This window comes from Alligator sinensis, unplaced genomic scaffold (genome assembly GCF_000455745.1).
Source record: "Alligator sinensis unplaced genomic scaffold, ASM45574v1 scaffold1122_1, whole genome shotgun sequence".
NCBI classification, from domain to species: domain Eukaryota; kingdom Metazoa; phylum Chordata; order Crocodylia; family Alligatoridae; genus Alligator; species Alligator sinensis.
The window spans coordinates 852,412-868,771 of NW_005842467.1; the positions used below are offsets into that span (position 1 = coordinate 852,412).

A 16,360-nucleotide genomic window follows, 5' to 3' on the forward strand; every position below is an offset into this window, starting at 1 on the left:
TATATTACTGAACCAGTTTCAAAAGTGTTTGCAACCAATATTATAACAGTTACAAACCTATACACGTAAAGGGATGCTATAGATACATCTAAACATTGAATACTTTTCAACAGTCATGTCAATTCTTTAACCTAGAGTTGATCCTTTTTAAACAGAGCAAGTTCTTAAAGATTTAACATGGCAAATTTAACCTGAGTGGATGACCACCAGATTTACGCTGAATTACAGACCAATTCAACAACATCCTGTACAAAAGAAATTTATGAAAGCAAAAGAAAATTTACAAGTAGTCACTGAAACCATTGTCGATTTTTTAGTTATCCTATCAGTTTCACCATGCCTGTAATAATTTTTATTAAAAGAAAAAAAAAAATTACCTGACTGAAGCTGTACCTTTAGGAGAACCTGGGATTTTTGGTACAGGCCGGTGTCGGAGCACAAAAGATCTTGTCATTCTTGGAATTGTTTTGGTACAGCTGTCTGTGCATGTACCATACAAGTCATTGTCTATCATTTCACCTTTAAACTCAAAGAATGGCAAATCTGGCAGTTGTTTTGATATTTTTTTCATTTCTGTAAATGTCAAAGTATCATTCTCACTGGATTTGGTTTCCCAGAAAGCAAATGAATGCTGAGAAGATGAATCTTCAGCACATGCAGAACAGCTGTCTAAATGTAAGTAACCTGGCAGCACCTCTGCCATTTCCTGTGACACATCCCATTTTGCACTCTTTTCAATATTTTCAATACTGATAGCTTCTCCTGAGCAATCTGAATTATGACATGATGAACTAGAAAATTCCAAATCTGAAAAACTATCATGTTTTGCTTCCAGTGATTCCTGTTCATAGTTTTCACTAGAAAAAATTACTGGCAATGACAGAGATGTTGGACTAGCTCTTGCAACCCCATCTGAATTTGACTTGAATATTTTGCAATCTTGGTCAGAGTGCAATGAATGGCTTTGCTCTAATTCCTCCATGGCTTTGCGTGTCAGATGTTCTGAAAAAGCAGCCTGCTCTTGCATTTTTGAAAATATGGTCTCTAACTGCTTAAGAATTCTTCTGCGGTGTCCAGTAGGCAATATTCCAATTTCCTGAAGCACATTATTATTTATTCCTATACAAGCTGGTACAGTATTATATCCATGGTCTTTAAAATTAGGGATATATTGCCCCAAATTGATGTCTTCCAAGAATTCTTCGATACCAAGATTACTGTCCACGAATGACATGACAGCACCTTCATCCCTCACAAAAGGTATCACAAGTGTTCAGAATATTGTCAGGATACAGACACATACACACACACACACACGTTCTCCAATAAATTCTTCTGCAGTCACTCCAGGAAGTTCTGCAATTTCTTCTGAAAGTTCAGGTTTTACACAGGCAAAGTATGAAAACCTGCAAACTAAAGGGGGAAAAAAAGTGTTAAAAGCCATTTCCCTCTAACTTCTGTGCTTGTTTTCACATCACTGTTACAAAATGTTAAATCCTTTTAAGCAGTTTTGCCACCTGTTTCAATTTGCTTAACACAAAAAATAAGGAAATATATAAGGTTAAATCTCTATCCCTAAATTATGGGGTAAATCTACATTAAAGTAAAAATCCCCAAGCTAGCACCAAATTAATTAGATCAAATACCAAAATCTATCTGTTTACCTAAGGTAAAATGGATCTGCTCTGCAGACAGAACTGGCTTGTGCTATTGTACCAGAAGTACTGCAGAGACAGAAGCTGGCTCATTTGAAACTAGCCCAGGCATTTCTTCCAGTTTAATTTTAATTTTAAGTATCTTTACTTTAATTTTAAGTAAAGACACTTCCATGTTACTTACAATTAATCATGAGATTAGCATTTTACAAATTCAGAACGCTAACAGAATTTTGTTCTTTTAAGAATGCAGGTTAAGTTGTTTCTTTTATAGCTGAATGCTTTTGCTCCATTGAAGATTTAAATGGGATTCTTTTGCCTACAATGATCCTGCATGTTGTTGCTTACAGAGCAACTAGGCACACTAGGGCCTTAGAGCTTCTTAACTGTTATGCTGAGGAGTATTCCATGGACAACAGAGCATCTGCAGGGGTACTATTAGCATGCACTAAACAGCCTATATTTTACCTTCTTAGGAAATGGGGCCTGAAAGGTAAGGGGAGAAGAACTGTACCTGAACACAAATACTAATGAATAAGCACGCAGCTACTTAAAATGCTGTATTTACTCAAATAAAGATGACCCCGATATAATATAACTCCCCAGTAATTAGATTCTATATATGGACAATTTATGAATTTGTTATAATTTTCCAGGTACAGAATCTAATTATTGGAGGTCTGCCTTGAATTAATCTCCTTCCCACTGCTACAGTCCCCTTGCCATCTGCCCCCACAATTTCTTCCCCCTGCAGTTCCTCCGGCCCCTGCTTATTGTCAGACCCTGCTCTTCCTAAGCACATGGAAGTGAGGAGCAAATTTGAGAACCATGACTTTGAAATAAACATGCCTACAGTAATTTGTATCTGGCAATTACTATGAGTAACAGTAACCTCCATAGTCTTAATTCATCCATAATTGAGACGTTTTACCATTTCTGAAACTGCTACAAGTTTCAGCAGAGGTATACCATAAATACACTTTTAAATAGCACTTCTGTACCTACTTTATATATAGTACAACTATGCATGATATTAGTCCAAAGCCAAAAGGTTAGTGATTTACCATATCGTTCATTGGGCGGGGCCCCAGCAGAGTCAACAGCATTTCAAGCCAAGGGGGCCCCACAGATCAGCACTGCTCAGTACATCTACTCCAGATACCCCCCACAAAGGAGCCATGTGCTAATTAGCCCCCACTTGGGAATGGAACCAGGTGTTTGTGTCATGAGCCCTGGGATCCTCCAAAATGTATACGCAGCTAATGTGCAGGGCAACTTGATCTGGCTCCACTTCATGGAGGGCAAAGCCACACAAATTATGAGCTCCAGGCTGAAAGAGGGGGTGACAGAGGGATATCAGGTAAACTGTTTGGGACCTGTTTGGTGATATTTGCCAGACATTAAGGCTGGTGAAGAAACAAAAATAATTTAAAATGGGTAAGAAAGGCACAGCTCAGCTCAGCTGTGGCAGTGAAAAGGAAGTCAAAATCTATTTGTAGTAGTGGTTCACCATGCCTTTAAAAAAGTCAGCACCGAGGGGGACTGAGTGCATTGGACACTACCATGCTTTTTATTCAGATGGGCTGCACTAAGCTATCTTTCTGGCAGGTTCCCATAAACCACAGGGGTGAAAATCTCCAGCAGAGAAGAAATTAAGTTCATGCTATATATGGATAACATCACAGTATTAAGAAAAGACAAACTGTCAGTTGACAGAGTATTGAAACATGTGACGGACTATGACAAATAGGGAACTGGAAAAGGCTAGAAGACTACAGCTTGCAGCTACAAACAGAAGAAATGAAGAACCTGAGTATACAGATGGACATGAAAAGGAGAGGTGACATGGCCTGGGAAAAAATAATCACCAAGGTACGGCAGATAACAGGCCTCTAGAGTACAAGGAAGCTGTCGAAACAAGGAAAAGTGGAACTGGTAAAGGCAGTATTACTACCAGTGATCCTCTATGTAGGAATTGTTTTCTTCCAATGTAGCGACAAGTATGAAGGATATAGGGGGAGTTGTACACCTTTTTTGGGGGCAGCAAAAGGAAGTGGGTGCCAAGGTGACAAATATACAAAGGAAATAAATGGGAGGATGGGGAATACCTGACACAGAGGTGTTTATTTACAAAAATTATCAGCAGAATGTGAATGATGGGAGTAAGGAGGGAAGGGAAAACAGCAAAGTTTTGCCAGTACTTAGTCAGAAAGGTCTTAAGGACATGGGAAGAAGGAGAGATAGAAAATGTGTTGGGACTGTACCCCCGCAGCCCACTATGCAACAGCTGAGAAGTTAATGATACAATATATACTGTTAGAAGGAAACCCAAAGAAATGGGAAAATAGCAAAAGCCTTGAAAGGAATATAAAGGGACAGGGACACTATAACAAAACTGGGGAATCTGATCAAGGGTCTGTCAGCCCAAGTGTGGAAAGAGATGTGGAAAGCACAGGCAAAGAGGGAACATGTAGAAATCACGTGGATGGCAGCGCAAAATGTATTCCCGGTAAGAGAAAGGTTACGCAGATGGGAATTATACATATTGGAAAAGTGTCCAAAGGAAAACTGTGAGAACAGATAGTCAATTTATCATATGTTCTGGAAGTAGGAATAAGCAAAGAAAGTATGGAAGAGGGTGGGGAGGTTTGCAAAAAAAATCCAATGGTGTAATGTATTGACATATGAGATAGTGATATACAGACTGAACCAAAGAGGACAAACGAGCTGAGAACTGAGACTTTTGATAATTGTGTGAAACTGGCCATCTGGAAGACGTAAAACCTGCTTGAGTGCAAGGGACTATTCTTCGCAGCATGAGAATGCGTGAACTGCAAATGTATATTGCAAGGGATGAAGAGAAGCTGGGAGCATTGAGCATGATGAACAAGTGGAGATAAAAACACTGGGGATCATTGTTCTGGGAAAATTCTAAGTGGGGAGAAGAGGAGAAGGGGGAAATAGCAATTTAAAAAATGGGATTGAGGAAACTGATGAAAGTATGACAGGTAATGTCATTTGTGAAGAAAGAGAGATGTTAAAGGATGTAAATAAGGAGATTTGATGTTAGTTTAGAGAAGTGTTATGTAAGGTGATGTAAACTGTTTTCTTTCTAATGTGGCAGAGGGGGATTTTGATTTTAATTAAAAAAAAAAGTAAGTTGCCATCAATGTTTTCCCAATATGGCCCATGTTTTTATTGTCATGCTCAGTGTTGGCTGCATTTAATCAACTTCATAGTTGGTTCCCTTACTAAGCACATGCTTCTTTTGGCAGCAGTTGAATGATAGAAAATGTATTTAATGAGGTTTACTTGCATGCAAATGTAAGATAAAGAGCTTTTTTCTTCCTATGCTGATTGGGAATAAAACCTTATCTTACATTCAAGTAAATATAGCAGTTCTTTTCTTCGCTGCATCCTCTAATCAGAAGAGTAGAATCTGACCTTCTAAACATCCATTACTTCATTCATTTCACAGCATCAAGCATGGCTACACCACAAGTGAAGGATATAGCAAGGAAATATAGATAAGCAAAATAGATACCCAAACAAAAATTCAGCCAAAACAAAACAAGACACTTCCTGCCAGAACTGAGAGGGGTCTTTACGAACTAAAGCTTAGACAACCAATTTTCTATACAGCTAAAGATGAAAAGCAAAAAAAGTCTGCTGATGCATGAAGTCCACTGAAAATAATGAAAAGGGTAATACACTGGTGCTAAGGGTGCTCAAACAAAGAAATGTCATTGTAGGGACTTAGGTGATCTCAGGAAGGGCACAGGCTGAAAAAGCAACCCTCCCCTCAAATACACTCCAAGTAGAGAAACTAGGGACAGCACCTTTGCTGGTGATTCATAGATTGTAGAGTAGGAAGGGACCACAATGGATCATCATGTCCGACCCCCTAAGAATTTCTCCCTGTTACTTTGCTCACCCCAAGTCACCCCAGCTAGGACGTGAACTCAGATCTCCCACATGGTAGGCAGAAACTGTACCACACAGCCACCAGCACTAAAACATAGAAAACACACCACAGCACCAGACCACAAGAGCAAACCCAGTACCCTTCCAATCCTACATGGTCAAGTAGTGATCTTACATAGTCAAGTAGCACTGACAGCAGCTTTAATGAAGATCACTTATGATGACCCTGGGAGAGGGTGATAATGGGTTCCCACCACTTAGGCCACATAAATTTCTCCACCATTGATGCCTAAATACACAATTACCTTCAAGCTTGCTGTCAAAACATGGAGTTTCATGGATAAAATATTTATGTTCAGACAAGGATTTATTTCAACAACCAAAGAACAGATAAAGGAACAGATATAACAACGTTGAAAAAGGCAAAGTTAAAATAAAGAGAAAGAGAGAGGAGAGCATGTATATGCACACCTTAGAGAGAATTTGTTGTTCAGTCCTTTCCCCTCCTACCACTGAATCCCAATCTGACCAGCATATACAAATTCAATGGGGTATATCATATGCTTAAAAATTTCAGTCCCTTGTTAGCAAGAGGATTACTCTTCCTATAGTCTCTCTGATTTTACTGTGCAGAGATTTATAGCCTTAGATTTCTGGCTCCTCAGATTTCAAATAATGTTTTTTGGCCAGGGACAAACATTATACTTTTTTTGGTATAAATGATTGGAAACTGATCTATATCCATAACAGAATAGAAATTCAGTGCGCACAGACTGGTTTATAAAGGGTGGAACCTGATCTAAGATATTCACTTTTGATTCTGGAAACGCAGCCATGTGCCTGCAGCAGCCCAGACCAGAAGCTAGGGGGCACAAAAGCCCATCCCTGCTCAGCTGGAGCAGATAGCTTGGGCCAAGGCTAGCCCACCACCGGCAAGGGAGTGGGGGAGGATTGCCTACCACCGGCATGGGGGTGGGGGATTGCAGGGAGATGCAAAGTATCCTGGGATACTGGAGGGTGCAAGTTAACTTGAATCTGGAGGGGATCTGGGACAGAAGTTTAATAAACCAATTTAAACTAAATCGGTTAAGCCCGATACTAAATCCATCAAGGTTTATCTTAAACTGGTTTTGACCATTTTGAAACACTTTTATGTGCACTGAACTTATGTTGTGTTATAGATCTGAACCAGTTTCCAATTACTTATACCAGGTTGTATGTAATTTCTGTCCCTAGGACAAAAGGAAAAGTCTCTGAAGTTACACTGACAGAGTGGCCCAATGCAGCTTGATGCAAGCTCTTTATTGAGGCTTAGATCTGCAGAGAAATTATTTCTCTCCCCTCTCCTCTACTGTAATAAGCATTTGGCTGTGGAGAAACCTTCTGACATATTTTTCTACTAAGTAGCAGCTGCCCTAGCATGCAGGTACTAGCCTGAAGCAGTCCATGGAAGTGAAAAGAATAGCGGAGGTAGAACACCAAAGGATTTTCCTGGCAGTTTGACAAAAAAAGAATCATGTCCTCCCCTCCCAAAAAATCCCTGGCAGTAACTAAACCATCCCTACATACAGTGCAAAGTTAGTCAGCCATTTTAGAGTCCTCCAGATAAAAGGACAAAAGAACACTTCAGTGTTCAAACAAGTGGCTAGAAGTAAATCTTTGTCCCCTATGAAAAAAATAGAAGCCAGGCGCGCACACCCTATTGAAAGGAACAAGGCTGTTAGCAATTCCTGAGCTTTACTGTGATTAATCTGGTATTTCACAATCACCACAAGCCTTTTCTTGAAAAGTCTCATACTAATCCTTATTCCCCACTCACCTTCAAAAACTAAACCTGCTAACAGTCATCATCACACAGAAGGATGATTCTGTAGAAGAAAGAGCTGAATATATTTGCATGAGAGAGGAAGTGGTGAAGATCACTATAGCAAATGTGCTATAAACTTTCCACTTTAAATATTGTTTTCAGGTGCATATTAGTTTCTGAAACTTCCTGGGGACAAATTTTTCCATTCTTAGTCTCTGTCAAGGAGAAATAATGTATTTAGGTCTCAAATGAAGTGGTTTAGAGGTATGAATACAAAGAATAGAAATACCATCAAAGCTTTTTTTTTTAAAAAAAAAAAAAGCTCTCTACAGACCAAACAGATGCAAGTTAAAAATTGGCAGTAAAACAACCCTCAACAAGAGGTGTTTTAGTGCAAATTGGTTTGAGTTAGCCGAGCCAGAAATCCATCGCTTGTAGTCTTAACTTTGTCATTCCCCAAGATGAGAGCTTAGCTGTGTAACCTTAATCTTTTAATCATTTTCTACAGAAAGCATTCATGCAAGGAGAGAAAAAACTTCAAGAATTAAATGCCAGCTATTCTTAATGCTTCAGAACTAGAGATGAACTTAGTCTCACCCCAACAGCTAAACAAGGAAAGCACTAAAAACGGAGCAACTGTGGGAGGTGAGGGACAAAGGAGGAATCCAGCAATACAATTATCTTTTTCACAGTTCAATATTTAAGGTATGGGGTTGGGGGGTTTCATCATATGTTTGCCCAAAGCTTATTTGTAACATGTTGGGTCTGGTTACTCAAACAATAACCAGGTATTGGTGTTCTAGTCCACCATCCCGCAGATATGAGCACAGCAACAAAACATTACTGAGCCAAGAACTTTCTCAGTTTGCAGGCTTGATGACTTAAAGCTTTATCATTACTTTTTATAACATGTTTTATGAGGAAATAAACAACAGACTTCCATAAAATAGTGGTTTTGATCTCATTATATTGACAGTACTAGCAGCCACAATCTCTTGCAAAACACATTTTCTGCATTCGGTAATCATCTGCAGTACAGGTTGTATCTCTACATCAAAATAAGCCTCCTAAAGAAGTGTTTAGGGCTTCTCTGCACAGAATGGATTCAGTTTAAATTTAGGGTTTGCAATCACACATGTATTAGTGCAATTACATGGACACAATTGTATGTAAACAAGATACATTAACAGTTATTATAATAGTTAAATTAAATTAAAATGAATATCCAAATAAGCTCATCCACACCAGGTTTAATAAAAAAAAATGGTTCTATTTTATAAATAGTTTGAAAGACAGTTTATCATAGGAAAGGTATCACACCATTTTCACTGTCATGCATTTGTGAATGTTTATGCTATTCCAGTGCCAGGAAGAAACTAGAGAAAAATATACAAGGGTGTCTAAACTGTAAACAATATTAATTTTATTATTAGCTAGCTTAACATATGGAGCAATCAAAAATGGAACTGAAGTGCTCTTATTTCACTACAAAAAAGTTAAAACAGCCATTACTCAAGTGTAAGACTCCTTACAGAATGGTATGATCTTTGTAAAACTACTTCTACCATATGCAATGTTAACTTCCCTTATACAAGTGAGTTCTCAGGACTGAGTCCTATTATTCTATACCTGTGCTAGCCTCTCATTCTATAAAGAGGGTAACATTTTCTCATAAATAATATGCATTCCCCTCCCCACCCCACCGCCCCCAAAAAATCAGCCGCTGGAAATTGAGGTGCAAGTTTTAAGCAAGCAGCTTCTGCAGCTCAGACCTCTGCAAGAGAAAAGATAAAGTTATGCTGCAAGTAAAACACAGTAAGTGAACGCTAACTGCTGCCTGTGGAGCCAGGGGAAGGTTTAACAGATGCCTAAAAGGAAGAGCTACTCAATAGCTCCTTTGGCTCAGTTTTCACAAAAAAATGTTAAACTGCAACCAGACATCTAACAAGGATTATTTGGATAAGGAAGGGACAAGCTGAAGGATAAGGTAAGAGAAAGAAAACTTTTGATGCGGTTGAAGGAATTCAAATCAGCAGGGCCTGATGAACTTCATCTCAGGGTACCAAAGGCACCGGTAGAGGACATCTTGAAGCTCTTGGCAATAATATTCACAGAGTCACAGGAGACCAAGGAGGTACCAGAAAACTGAAAAAGGGCCAACATGGTGCCCCTCTTTAAAGAAGTCAAAAAAGGAGGACCAAGTGGGTTATTATAGACTAGGCATCCTCACCTTGATTCATGGGAAGTCACTGGAGCATATTATAAGGAAGTCTACGTGAACACAACAAGGTGTTCAGTCTAGAAAGAAAGAAATGTCCTTGTGCTTGACCCACATCTAACCAGCCTCTTGTGATAATATGCAGTATTACAGAGTTGGGTATGTCCTGGGCCCAGGGATGTTCATTTGTGTTTATTAGTGATTTGGATGCAGGTAGACAGGCTTCTCAAGAAAGTCTGCAGATTACATGAACCTGGGAAGGATTGCGAGCACACAGAATGACAGGAATGCAATTCAGAAGGATTTCAAAAGACTGGCAAACATGGATGCCAGAACGTAGTTCAATGCTGACAAATACAAGGTGGTGTACCTCAGGAAAAATAATTTTAAAAAACCCAAAATAAAAATTGTTTGACACTTGGCTGGATGGCATCACTATGGAGAAGGACCTGGGAGTCTTGGTGGATCACAAACTTAATGGCTAAGTACAGACATTACACATAAACCAGTTTAAGTGATCAGAAACTGGTTTAAACCTGTAACAGACCAGAAGTTCAGTGCACATAAACCCATTTCAAAATCGAAGAAACTGGGTTAGGATAAACCTAGCTGAATATAGACATAACTGATTTAGGTCAAACTGGTATACGGAAGCTATCCCAGACCCCTTCCTGGTTCAAGTTAAATCAGAGTCCCCCAGCATCTCAGCATGCTTTCCAGCCCTGCGCTGGGCTACGCTGACTGCTCTAGCAGAGCAGTGAGGGCTGGCTGACAGGGGGTGGAGGTGGGAAACCCAGCTAGGAAGGCAGCCTGATCTGCCTGGTGGGGGTGGAGCAGCTCCTGCCAGACTTTTCCCCCGCTGGAGTGGAGGGGGTAGGGGTATGCACCAGCAGGCTCAGGCAGAGGGAAGAGTGGGGGGCTTAAACCCCCCTCATAGCCCATGGGACCCCAGCCCAGGTCTGCACTGGGGGGCTGCCAGGCTTCTGCCCCCCTCCACCCCACTCGAGCAGGGGAAAGGGCAGTCCCTGCCAGATAACACGGGGTATGGCCATGCCCCAGCCAGGGTCAGCAAGGTAAGGTCGGGAAAGGGGGGTTAAATCAGGCTTTCCCCACTGCTTGCTGCTCAAGTGGCGGGGGCATGGCCAGACGCTGGCCCCAGGCCAGCTACCTGAGGGGAAGACATTTGAAGAGGGCGCTGTGGCTGCATTTCCAGTTAAACCACTCTCCCTTCCCTGTCCCACCAGTATGGGACCTCAGCCAGGGTCTGCCTGGCAGGGGCACAGCAGCCCCTCCCAAGCCCTCCTGCCCCCAACTCAAGCGGCAGGGTGCATGGCCACATGGTGGCCATGGGCCCCAGCTGGGGTCCCGTGCCGGTGGGAGAAGGGAGAGTGGGGGAAATTAAACTCCCCTCCCTCCATCCCCCACTTCACCTCAGTCAGCCGACCCAGGGCTGGCATCTATCCACACCCCCCACCACTCAAGTAGCTGGGAGAGGGGGAAAACGCTGACAGGGAGTCCCATGCTGGTGGAAGAACTAGAGGGGATGAACCCACCTCCCTTTGCCTCAGAAGGCCAGCCTAAGGCCAAATCTGCCCACACCCCCACCCGTTGAGTGGCAAGGGGGGCAGGATCCTGAGAGAGGTTGTTGTGCCCCTGCCAGGCAGACCCCTGCTGGGGTCCCGTGCTGGTGGGAAAGCGGAAATTAAGCCAGAGGGATCTGGCTACACCCCCCCTTCACTCAAGCAAGGGGAAAACTCTGGCAAAAGCTGCTTCCCACTTCCTCCGCCAGGCTTGGGCCTGTGCAGGGGAGGGTGCAGGTTTAACCCCACCCTAATAATTCTCAGCACCCTGCTGGGGCCTGGCCACGCTCCCCTGCCTCAGCTCAGCTTCCTTCCAGTCTCCTGTCCACCGCCAAAGGGAAGGGAGGGCTTGCTCTGGCACCCCCCCCCAGCTTCTAGCCTCAGCCACCACAAGGATGTGGCTGCATTTCTGGAATCAGAAGTGAATGTCTATTCACTTGCTTCTTGGTTCAATCTACGTAGGTTACACTAACCTACAAAGATTAAATCAATTCAGGCTCTGGCTTTTTGAATGTCTGGACTTAGCCCAGGACGGAAGTAGCAGAGACCACATGTTCTTTTCCTCATAATAGACCAGAAGACAAGTTTTTCCCCTTCATATTCCTCCATTGGTAAGAGACCATGAGGGACAGAAGACAGAAAAGGCTGCAGTTCCCCATCATCTGTTGTAAATGCTTTTAATGTGCAGAAAATTCTCCTGCAGAGAAGGGTCCAGATCTAATTTTCTCATATTCTTTCACCCATCCAGGCATTGGATTCAAGTGCTGGGCTTGAGGAAGTGGGATTTGTGGCATACAGAAGTAGTCCTCCATTCTCCACATCACAAATGAGGCTTTTTCTTCCAAAAGAAGTGCAACTAGCTCTCTGTATTGAGAAGGTGCAATGAATGCTTCAGTCTTGTCTCTAGACATGGGTTGCTATCTGCAATAAGAAGCTACGTGAGCTGATGGAGCAATGCTAACCATGGAATTACTGCTGTGTGGATCATTTTAACAATTAAAAATACAAGCTAGCCCTGTCTCTCCTTTGTATACCAGTTTACTCAAAATTTAAATATAAACAACCACTCTGTACAAAGACTTTTGCGATGGAACAGGAATCCCGTCTACTCTAAGGTAGATCAGATTCTGTTTTTTCTTTTTAACAGTAGTGATGTTTTCTAAACCATCTCTACAGTTTCAGTAGGATGCTGCTGTAATCACAATTAATTTTACCATATTTCCTTGCATACAATGTGCCTCCCCCACCCCAAAGCACCTTGCTTTTGAAAAACAGAATGAAGAAGAAAGAAAAAGATCTTTCCTTAAAAATACTGCTAAGTACTTTTCCAGGAAAACAGCAGGGGAACCAATTTCTGGCTGTTCTGTTAAACCCTAAATTGCAGGATGCTGCAGATACTGCTGACTGAATCAAACTGACCAACTCCTCTTAAGGTGAGCTGGGTGGGCAGCTGGCAGTGCCTGCCAAGTAAGTTAAAGATTTGATCCTAGCCAGCAGCACCTGTTGAGTCAGCTGGGCCCATCCCACTGATTCAGGAGGAAGCTCTCTCCCTGCACCTGGGGCTCCTCTCTGCTTTTGAAAAAAATGCTTCTGCAACAACATAAGCCTCTTCTGAGGGAGGAAAGAGAAAGTGCCATAGAATAGAAAAGTAGATAAGGAAGGGACCTTCAGATGTCATAGAGTTCAACTCCACACCAGAAGCAGGATCATTCGTATGCAAGCCATCCTATACAAATCCATTTACTAACCTGTTAGCAAAACCACACAATCAACCCTGACACAACCACAAAGTACCCTAACCTGCCACGGGTAAAGCAGAAGAGTGGTGGCCAATGTCCTGCTGCTGCAAAAGTTGTTAAAATACACTTGAGGGATCCCCGGAAGAGGGCTGTGTCCCATTGCTACAGAGGAAGGCAAAAACCTCTCAGGCCATACCAATCTGACTATGGGATAAAATAAAATTCCTTCCTGACCCAAATATGGCAATCAGTCTGATCCTGAGCAGAGGGGCAAGACCCTCTAGCCAGAAACCTCCAGGTTTAAGTTTTAGCAGGAGCCTTGGCACACTCCAGGCAAAATCCCCACCCTTCATTGTAGCCAATACATAATCCTTATGAGGAAGGCAGAAAAAACAAACCCCTGACATATACATCAACAAGAGGTTGCCTCATATGGCAACCAGCAAAGCCCAGAAGCATGGAAAATATTGACAGCAGAACATGGTCATAGCTATGATTATTCTGACCAATGCTTGTCCAACCTGTTCCTGAATACCTCTTCCAATGATGGAGATCCCTCAACTTCCCTAGGCAATCCACTCTTTCACTCTTCTAACAGTGAAGTTCTTATGTAAATCTAAACCGACTTTGCTGCAACTTCAAGCCATTGGCCCATGTCCTGCTCTCTGCAGGAAGAGAGAAAAAGTGTTTTCCCTCTTCTTTACAGCAGCCCTTTCAGATATTGAAGGCTGTTATCACATCTCCTCTTAAGCACCTTTCCCCCAAGCTGAATATGCCTATTTCCTGCAACAACATCTTGTATGGCTTGCCTTCTAAACTCATCATTTTTGTTTCCTGCCTCTTTACTTTCTCTAACATCTCCATACCTGTTTTAAAATGTAGTGCCCAAAACTGCATTCACTACTCTAGATGAGAGCTAACTAGTACTAAGAGGCACTGTCACAGTCTGTGTCTCCCATCTAATACTTCCACTGAAGCAGGCCAGAACTGCACGCACCTTTTGTGCTATTGCAGGGGTTGGTAAAGGCCCACCAGGCCATTCTCTCTGGCCCATGGGGCCCACCAAAAATTTAGAAAATTAATATTTATCTGCCCCTGGCTGCCTGTCATGCGGCCCTCGATGGCTTGCCAAAACTCAGTAAGCAGCCCTCCGCCTGAAATAGTTGTCCGCCCCCATGCTACTGCATCATACTACAGACTCATATAGAGACAGTTTTCATGCCTGTCCTTCCTCTGCTCCTGCTACATGTCACCACAAATGAGGACTAAGAACAGCAAATGCAGAGAGCTCTCTGCAAAGCATGGGAAGGCAGTGACAGCTTCCTCCCTTCCTCTCTCTTTCCTCATACCTAACGTAACAGCAAGAAAGAGCTGGAGAGAACTGAAGCAACAGTTCTCATGACCCTCTCTCATATGCTCAGTCCTTTCACATGCCACATCCAACCCTCACACTTCATCCCACAATGTAAGGGCACTTCCAGGCACAGAGAGATGCAGTTAAAGTTTAAAGCAAAAAGCAGAAGGGAAGACACAGCTTAAATCTCACAGAAAGCAAGCCAACCTCCAGTAATGGAGGGGTGGGGTGGGGAATGCAAAATAAAAAGGGACTTGTAAGGGACTTAAAAAAAAGTTTGGCTAACATCAGGCTTTTTTATAAAGTGCCTAGTATAAATTAATAGCTTAAAATGTGATTACAAGAACTTTTAACTCTACAAATACTGACAGGCTCGGGCATGCTCCTGTCAGGACTTAAAACATCCTGAATTCGGATTCAAGTACAAAACAACTAAGACAGGAGAAGCAGACTAGTAGCTTTTATGTTTTGCAGTTTTTCCCCATTCTGTGGTACAAACCAAAACAAGGTGACAACACTGAAAGCCCTAGAAACTGATCTAGAGAATTATGGTTCTTAAAAAGACAAAGCTATTCTCCCCTCATTAAAATGCAAGTTATCTTTTTTAAAGTTTTAAAAAGTTAACACTCAGGGAAAACTTGAAACAAGAAAGCAGACTACACACACAATTCTGTTTGAAATCATTTCTGCTCCAAAATTCAGGAGTTACAAATGAGCTGTAAAACAGACTTTAAGAATAATGAAACAGGCTTAAAAACATCCTCTGCCCAAATATTTCTAAATATTGCCATTTCAAAATTCTCACCTTTTCCAGTGAAAGGTGAGGAGTTTTGTGAGTCATCTCTCTTCACAAAACAACTGCACGGTTTGGATAGACTCAGACAAGCTTTTCAACGATGGTCCAGGAATTATGGAAGAGGGAAGGATTTTTGTGGGTAATCTCTTACTGGACCCACTACGTGGTTGGTTGGGATAGACTCAGACAAGCTTTCCAACGGCAAGCAATCTTCTTCAGGTCTAGGCTAAGGCTGAAAAAGATTGCTTGGCATTGAAAAACTTGCCTGAGTCTATCCCAACCAACCACGCAGTGGGTCCAGTAAAAGAGATCGCCCACAAAAATCCTTCCCTCTTTCTTAATTCCTGGACCATCCTGGCTATACCATCACTGCAACATCATTTACTGTACCATTTTGCCACTTTCATCCCACAACAAAACTACTTAGCATAAGACTTCTTGAAGCAGTTAATTACTCGGCATGAACAAGCAGAATTAAGTGGCTCCATATAATCAGTGTTGCCAGCTCATGATTTCTGGTGTTGTTCTTAAAGTCTTACGCTTCAGGAATGTGAAAAACTTAGCTCTATCTTTTATGTATATTTATACAAATATATAAAAGAAACATCCACGTTGTTCACATTCCCGCAGCAAAGACTTTAAGAACAACACCAAGACTCATGAAAGTTGGCAATACTGCACAATCCACATCAAGGAGAGCAGTACCCGAAGGAGGCTCGTACAGCTGCTGCGGCACCACTCGCACTCGCTTTGCCTTTGGCTCAAGAAGGCGCAATCACAGGAGAGAGAGCTTGTTCTGACTTCAAAACTACCTTTCAAATCGCCTCTTGCTAAGGCGGCTGGGGGCCGCGGGTTGTTTCCGTGAAGTCTGCTCAGACCTGCCCAAACAAGTACCAGCCTGACCCCCCTTCGGAAAGAAAGTGCTGCGCAAAACCACCAAGGCGGATGGGAACGGGGGCTTGTCGGGGACCTGCTAAAATGTAAGGAGTACAGGTGACAAATAGGGCTGCTAAAATGTAACCAGGTGCCAAAGCCAAGGAGCTCCTTCCCCCTCACCGCCTCTTAGAAAACTCCCAGAGAAACCACCGGGGGAAGATTCACTCCTAGGAGACTCCGAGCCTGGAGCGTGTCCGGGGCCACAGAAAAAAAAGTAGGGAGCAGTCGGGCTGCGAGGGACCTCGTCCAGGTTTCAGGCAGGCCCACGGTGCTGCCCCAGCCCTTTACCTCTGACCCCGGGAGCGGAGCGCTGCAGCTTCCTCGGGGGCTCCCCGCGCCCGGCGGCTGCCT

General features: G+C 42.6%; 1 protein-coding gene across 2 annotated transcripts in view; it reads right to left on the reverse strand.

Moving 5' to 3' along the window:
* The window catches only part of ARAP2 (ArfGAP with RhoGAP domain, ankyrin repeat and PH domain 2), a 246,403-nt gene extending 230,043 nt beyond the window's left edge, over nucleotides 1-16,360 (reverse strand). For both annotated transcript variants that reach the window (XM_025212512.1, XM_006030846.3), the window contains exons 1-2: nucleotides 16,298-16,360; nucleotides 378-1,413 (exon numbers count right to left, since the gene is read on the reverse strand). In XM_025212512.1, the coding sequence (XP_025068297.1) occupies nucleotides 378-1,234 (857 nt within the window). In that variant the 5' untranslated portion in view covers nucleotides 1,235-1,413; nucleotides 16,298-16,360. The remainder of the gene's footprint in view (nucleotides 1-377; nucleotides 1,414-16,297) is intronic.